The following is an 8,256-nucleotide window of genomic DNA, read 5'->3' as shown; positions in this document are numbered from 1 at the left end:
GGGATTTTAGATATGTTTCTGGTGGATAAGTGTTTGCTAACATCAGTAGGCCCACTACACGTTTTTTAACTTACTTACTGTAACTGCAACCTGTTTTTTCTTTCACTTTTTATTCTGAACTGCACTATGGGTATTTATCAGACTTTCATTTTGAGTAGGCTGTGAAGGCACACTAGGAGAGCAGGAAATCCAAATAGATAACCATAGCAACTTGCAAAGACTTGAGTATTGTGCTATTGTGTTGTGTTGTGTTGTGACATTGCATATTGTATACAACACTTTGAGGATGTGCATCTGTCTGGGTGTAGTCACTTGCCCGTTACTTACCTTTTCTTTTGGTCTAACTATCAGTATCACATCGTTTCCCCTTCCAGTCTGTTACACTGTTTCTTTTTTCTTTTCTCTGATGTTACCTCTGTCTTTCCCTTAAACATTCCCAGAGGCAAGTCTGCTCTTGCAAAGCAGGGCTGGATTGGAACTGCCAGTGTGTGAGTACTGTCTGTGCCGGAAGTATCCACCCATCCCTTTCATTCCTGACTCTCTGAGCATGTTTAAACCTCAAAGCCAACCCCATGAAAACATCCAGGTGAGATCAATTCAGTGAGCATCGACACAAGGCCAGCTGGGACTTTCTTACCCAGGACGGGGCGTCTCTGTGTCAAAGGTAAGGGGCTTTGTCTCCATTTCTAAGAAGTGTTAGATCAAGAAAATAGATGCAACGTAGATACATTTCAGTGGTGATAATACTATTAGATGAATAAAGGACTGAAGATGAAAAAAAGATGGTGTCATAAAAAATGATAATACACATGCAATAATGTTGTTTTTCCTGTACCTTTTCAACTGTACGAGGGGAAATGTACGTCAAGGAAATAACTAAACCATGGTGTGTCCAAAAGAGTTTTGGATTTGGAAATACAGATAACGGGAAGGGGTACAGAGAGGACTTAACACGTATTGCTTGTGCTTTACACAAAAAAAAAGTGAGATGTGCATAAAGAAAGAAGATTTGAAGCTAAACCCTCGTCTTTTTTAGCCAGGAGCATTGACTCATACAATGTAGACTTGGTGGGTAAAAGGTACATGCAACTAGCTCAACCTGTAGAGCAAGTTGCAATGGAGATCTCACTGTAGCCAGATAAGGCTGTAGACATAATGGAGTTCAGCACACATAATTTAAATAAGTGTTAAGGCGTATTTTCTGATTATCCCTGTCTATACAATAAGTTAGTAAGTTAGTTAGTTAGTTAGTGAGTTAGTTAGTAATATAATATAGCACCTGTCAGTGTGATGCTAAGAATGTCCGTGGTTGTTGATTTCCTTTATGAAAATCACAACTCTTGATGAAGCCAATAGAGCTGTATTTGCATTGCACTGAGCAGGAATATTTGAATCATATGCGTCACGGGAACCTGACGTTCATTGTTTGAGAAATCATATGTCTAATAATCATGTATCTAATAATCATATGTCGCCAGTCTCAACAAAGACAAAGACAAACACACGGCAAAGAGATAGACCAGGCTGGCCACCGCCGCCACAGAAGGCAACATTGCAATCTAGAGCAAATAGGAAAACAAATGGTGGTCCAGCTTCGCCATCTCCCCGAGACAAGATACACTGTTGACTCTGAGTTTTTATTTTCCTTTTCTGTTTTCAGCCTGAACGTGAGACTGGGTGAAAAATCACACTGATAAATCACATGTTCTATATGTTTGTGCAAAAGCAATGACTGATTAATACCTGTGGTTGCATACACCACTTAGCAGGAGAGGTAAAGTGCAGGTAACATCCGCAGTGATTGAAAGTGTCTGGCTTTCAGCAGCCTATGTGATCCTGAAGGCATTCATTGAGTCAAGTCTTTTTATGCCGTGTAATTTAATAGTCAGGAATACTGGATGAGAGAGAAATTGCATCTGATTTGACAGCTCAATATATCTACAGTGATGCCCAAAATGCAGAAGCAAAGTGTTTCTGATTTCAAACACTCTGGATCAGAAGAGACAGGATCGAAATGGAACAGTGGACACTAGCGAGGCTGTTATCCAGCTTGTTCCCTGCCAGGCTGGGAGCATTCATCAGAGTGAGATGTAGATGTACAAGAGAAGCACTTTTCTCTGTAGCTGAAAGGTAATCCCTGACAAATCTTAGCAGACCCTCCTCATTGACACTCACATAACAAAATCAAGTGTTTCAAAAGGTGTTCGCACCCCTCACTCAACAATACATCTTTTTAAACACACATTACGTGATGCACGCACACACCGACGTGCAAACACCACTTTGTTTACAATCTGCAAAGGAAAATGGGAAGAGGACAAACATAAGAACCCGAAAGCACACCCACACAGAAAGCATCATAGAGCCGGCAGACTAGGCAGACATAACAGCTCCGTCTTTAAAGTCTGCGCACGATCCGACCATTAAATCCACATGCTGATATGTTCATGAAAATTCCTTTTCTTTCTCTCTGAGAAAACAGTTCCCAAGGTATGATCAAGGCATGATTAACTGTTATGGTTTGGTGTTTTTGTCTTATTTTATTGTGGTAGTCTGTTTTCCTGTGTTTAGTTCTTTGCCTGGTTCTGTTCTTGTCTTGCGTTTATTGTATGGTAGTTTTGGTCTTGTCTTGTTTTTCTTGTTGTGTTCTCCCATTTAGGGTCTGCATGTTCTGTTTTCTGTTGTATTTTAAAGTCTGGTCTCTGTCTCGTCTTGCCTTTAGTTTTACTTCCTTGGTTTTCCCGCTCTTGTGATTTCCTGATGTTTTCCACTTGTTTCCCAGCCCCCCCCCCCCGTCACCTGCCTCTCGTTATCTCATTACCCTGTGTATTTGGTGTCTGTGCTCGCCTTATATCCTGCCAGATCGTTTTGTCTTTACTGCTGTTTGGTGTGTGTGTTCTCCATGTTCCGTTTTGAGTTATTTTTCCCTGCATTTGAATACTTCCCTGAGGTCTGTTTATTCCCTGTGAGTTTTCCCGTTCTGTGTTTTTTTTTTGGATTATTTTTCTCCCTGTGGATTTTTGTCCTAATTTTGGATTTTTGTTTTTTTTGGTTCTCCGTTTATCCCCGTGCTGGTGTGGACATTATATTTTGGTTTAAATAAACCCCCTTATTTACTTACTCCTGCCTGCCTCCCTCATCTCTGCATTCGGGTCCTCCCTTCCCCCTGCTGCAACATTAACATTCACAAATGGAACGATATCCCTTAACAGTCCTTTGAAGAACCAAGACTGCATTAGGCACTCGGGATTACAGAGATGGCTGTGGCGGCCTGATCAGCCACGCTGTTCAAATAGCCGACTATTAGAGTTGAGAGTGTGGGTTCGTCTGTTCAGCAGAGAGACGCTCTGATGATGACTCAGGCATTGATGTGTAATGACTCAGGAATACGTTAGTGAAAACAATGTTTGGTGCTCTGCTGCCTTACAAAAGATCACGGTTTCAAAATTGCTTTTATGTTTGGGACTGTTTCTTCAGCTTCTTAGGCCTAAAGAATGACACAACAGACACGGATTAGCTTTTCTGTAGTCACATAGTATAACCTTGTTAAATAAATACAAATCAAGAGTTTAATTGACCTGTTAAATGTATCTAACTGTATAATACTCGTTTTATTTTTCTGAATGAATAATCATTGAAAAAACATATATTTAATTATATTCATATATATAGTGTGTGTGTGTGTGTGTGTGTGTGTGTATATATATATATATATATATATATAGTGTGTGTGTATATATGTATATACTGTGTGTGTATATATATATATATATATATAAATATATATATATATATATACATACTGTGCGTATGTATATGTATACATATATATAGGCTAACAATGATGAAATGTAGCTATTCAATTTTGTTTTGAAATGTTTTTTGTATTTATGATTTTATCTAATTTGAACTCAACCACGATTAGTAACTACTTTTTGTTGTTTTGTGATGCCAATGTGTAATTGTAATTGTATATATTAAGCCATATAATTACTATAGTAATTGTATTTTTGATGAGTCAATTGTAAATATGTAAATAATTAAGCGGGCACTCCATCTATTTACCGCGTCACGTCCAGTTAAAGTGCATGTTACCATTGCATCTGTGAAAACAGTTGTATAATATCTTCTGGGTTTCTGAAGGAGCCTGGCCTGATTTGAGAAAGTGTCTTTGATGATGTCATAGTGATGTCATCGGGCTCATGTGGGCTTGGACAGAAAGTCTGCATCATAAACTGGCAGTATGGAGTTTGTAATACTTGGTTGCATTCTGGGAAATATTGGATTGCATCCAATTTTAGGGACTTGAAGTCAGGATCTCTCAGCTGTTGCATCGATATTGACCCTTCTTTTTAAATTTGTCTCGCTCAAGTCCTACTACTTTAGGAAGGTGCCCTTGTTATATCTCTGAAATATCCACTTAATCCTTGCTGCAGTGCTTGCTTTATAAAACAAAATGAAATATACGAAAAAAGAATGGAGTGCTCTTTATCTACCAAACGTAAACAGAATATTTCTCTTTTAAAAGCCTGAACAATCCTTTTTCTAATCTCCTTTGTCTTTCTTTTCTTGCTCAGGTTCAGATCATTAAGAGCTTCATCCCACTTAGTCTCCTAAAGAACTCTTCCATGTCCCTCAGCCACCTTCGTCCTCTCCTTCACCTCTAAGGCAGCAGTGATGAACTGGAATTCATTGGAGGCATTCATCGGTGGGGTCAACAAGTACTCCACCGCGTTTGGCCGGATCTGGCTCTCCATGGTCTTCATCTTCCGGGTGTTGGTGTTCGTGGTCGCGATCCAGCGAGCGTGGGGCGACGAAATGAAGGACTTCATCTGCAACACGGCCCAGCCGGGCTGCACTAACGTGTGCTACAACTTCATCTTCCCCATCTCCCACGTCCACCTGTGGGCCCTGCAGCTCATATTCATCACCTGTCCGTCACTGATGGTGGTGGGCCATGTCCATTATCGCGAGAGGAAGGACTTGGAGTACTCCACCATGCACAATGGCGCCCATCTGTACGCCAACCCTGGGAAGAAACGTGGGGGGCTGTGGTGGACATACCTGGTAAGAATGGAGGATATTAATGTTTATATCTGACCTTAGAGCCGGCCCGAGGCATGAGTAAACGAAATTGCTGCTTAGGGCCCGGTGGCTATACCAGAGGGCCACAAAAGATCTTAAAATCTCCCTCAAGAGAACTTATGTAAGAGCCAGCCGGCCCATATACTCACTACGCAAGGAGCCTAGCGCCAATCACAGAAGGGCCCCGTCTCCACCTCATGTGTCAATGTTTAATATTCAATCAGAGGATGAAGCAGAACTATCTGGTGAAATGAAAATGAGTGAAAAAAAACCACCATGAGAGTAAATTGCAGGAACAGCAATCAGGTACATTTGTTTTATCTCCTCTCCTCGTTTGGTGTTGTGGCAAATAACAGAAACGCTAACGTTGCATCTCTACAGTCTGTCTGTGGGTTTGTGTGTGTCCTGCTTGCCAGACTCATCCAGGGCTGTTCTGTTACTTTGTGCCTGACAAAAGTGAGAGTGAAAGGGCTGCAATTATGTTACATTTCGATAAACCCCAATCAGCAACGGAGTTTCAAAAGTCGCACATGTACATACGTTCATATCAGTTCATATGAGCATGCCCCAACTGCAGCTCGCACTTTCCAGCAATGTCAGATCAGACAGTACAAGCACAGACTTTGCAACATAGTATTAGTTATTTGTAATAACTGTATTTTCTTCAGCATATGCTTGTCTTCTGTACCATATATTTTTGGTTGTGTCACAGCCTTTCTGCGTTGAGACAGATAGATAGATAGATATTACTTACTTACTTAACCCGTGTGTTGTCTTCCCATCAAAAAAAAGAAAAAAGAAACACTTTTGTTGACGCTTTTTATCAATGTTTTTAATTTTTTTTTACGTTTTTGTCCCTTTTTTCAACACTTTTGACGTTTTCAACACCACATAACACTAAACTATTAACTTTAGTTTTACAGTTATTTTTGGAATTTATGGTCAATAAACCTAATTTACAGGAAATTATACCTAATGTTTGAATTAGAAAAGCAGAAATTACTCCAGATTAATGACAGTAGAGATGTATACTTGCCAAAGAGCGTCGTGGAATCAATCATGTTATTTTGGGTAGTTAAAAAGAACATTGATATGGGAAAACGGGTCAGTTTGACCCGAGGACAACATGAGGGTTAATTACTTAATTTATCTATCCCAAAGGACATGAAACTGGTGAGATTCAGCCCTTTCCTATGAAAACCTAACACTAAAATATATATCAAACTTAAAGCGCCCATATTATGCTCCTTTCCAGGTTCCAGGTTGTGTTTTGAGGTTGTACCAGAATAGGTTTACATGGTTTTAGTTTTTGTTGTACTGCACGTTGCTGCAGATCCTGTTTCACCCTGTGTGTTTAGGTCTCTGTTTTAGCTACAGAGTGAGACATCTCACTTCTTTACCATTGCACGATATGATTGATAACAGCTAGTTACTGTTTCTCCAACTTTGGGTAGTACAAGACAGGATTAGCTGGGGAGACGTCTTCTAAATGAGGGTGCACTTGTCACCAGGAGTGACTTAAACATCTCCTAGATGTTTTTTGGATGGATGGACAGGCAAACGGAATTTGGCCTCATTTATTTTAACTTCGTGAAAAATGTGTCTCCCAGTTTTAATCCTCATTTATCTTCTCGTAGGCAAGTCTGATTTTCAAGGCGGGCCTTGACGCTGGCTTCCTCTACATCCTGTACCACGTTTACAAAGGCTATGACATGCCCCGTCTGTCCAAGTGCTCCCTGGAGCCGTGCCCCAACACTGTGGACTGCTACACATCGCGTCCCACTGAGAAGAAAATCTTCACCTTATTCATGGTCATCTCCTCTGTTCTCTGCATCGTGATGTGTATCTGTGAGATGAGTTACCTCATCGTCAAACGTTTGCTGAAAGCTTTTAGTAGGAAGAAGCAAGCAGAGAGGATGTTCGCAGAAAATCACGAGATGACGCCGCTGGCAGCATCCAGATCAGAGTTCAGATCCAAAAAACCGATCAGAGTGGATCCCACAGTCTCTATCCAAAATCTCAATAACATTGCGACTGAGGAGTGGCCATCTAAGAAAATGTAATGTGAAATGTGGCAGCGGCCTTGTTGGAAAAACTGAACAAAGTGCCAAAGGAGCCACGGCAAGCAAATGCATTAATCAGACTTCTGAGGCAAGGTTTTTAGGAACGCAGACCTAATGCATGCAGATAAACCCTTAAAAGTGTATGTATTGTTGGCCAGAAGTACAGTAAGCTGTTCAGGTACTTTGTAAATAAAAGTATAAAATGTTAAAAGACCCCAACTGATGAAAAAACAGTATCGAGAGCAACTTTAACTTGACAAAAAAGTTGAACCAGAAACGTAATGTTTGTAACGAGATCAGATCATATCTTTCTTCTTCTGTTTACATGCAATTGTGTTTTCAACTATGTCCTACTGACGTCCTGTTTGGTCACTTACCACGAAGGAAACTACCGAACCAATAGCACGACTGTACCATCGAGCACTCAAGATCCACAGTAACCTTCCGAAGCGGTCTCACCATGGCATTGCACTTGCACGTTCTAAGGCTTTGACTTACAAAAAACTTTATAAAACAGCCACGCAATTGCATTTTATTTTCAGATTCAAAATGCCACCTTACCAGCACTTGCTGCACTTCTTTCGACACACGTGAGACCAGGATGCCCCACTAAGTCAGTCTCACAGGCACTTATTCCAGTTCCTCCATACACAAACAACTTTGGCCAGAAATCTTTTTTTCTATACATACACTAAGATTTGGAATGACATTCCACATCACATCAGAACACTGTCATCCATCCCATATTTCAACAAGGCATACAAACAGCTTCTTCTTTACACTTGCACACATTAATTGTTCATGTATTGTATTGACCAAGCCTTGTTTGCATTGCCTGTATTTGTCTAGCCAAGCTGATGTCCTCTATGAATGTCTTTGTCCTTATGTAACTGTATTGTTCGTTTTGTTGTCCAAATTTGTCCAGTCCACATCAACGTCCTGTACAAATGTCTGTCCCGACGTGCTGTAATCACGTTCAATGTTTTATGTTTCTGCAGAACAGGAACAGTTTTTAAACTGAGTTTATATTGTAATGTAATGTTACTTTTAACGTTCCTGTATAATTAATATGAATGAATGAAATCCTTTTCCTGAACACACCCACTGC

General features: G+C 40.3%; 1 protein-coding gene across 1 annotated transcript; it reads left to right on the top strand.

Annotated features, from left to right (window-relative positions):
• Positions 1–440: 440 nt before the first annotated feature.
• Positions 441–7,359, top strand: gjb9b (gap junction protein beta 9b; the record flags this gene model as incomplete). The annotated part of the gene is given in 3 exon segments (XM_032535236.1): positions 441–664; positions 4,578–5,067; positions 6,723–7,359. Coding segments are annotated over 2 exon segments (816 nt in total). The 3' UTR covers positions 7,149–7,359.
• Between the last annotated feature and the right edge of the window lie 897 nt (positions 7,360–8,256).

Source organism: Etheostoma spectabile, chromosome 14 (genome assembly GCF_008692095.1).
Source record: "Etheostoma spectabile isolate EspeVRDwgs_2016 chromosome 14, UIUC_Espe_1.0, whole genome shotgun sequence".
In the NCBI taxonomy this organism is placed as follows: domain Eukaryota; kingdom Metazoa; phylum Chordata; class Actinopteri; order Perciformes; family Percidae; genus Etheostoma; species Etheostoma spectabile.
This window is presented reverse-complemented; position numbering and strand designations above follow the sequence as displayed.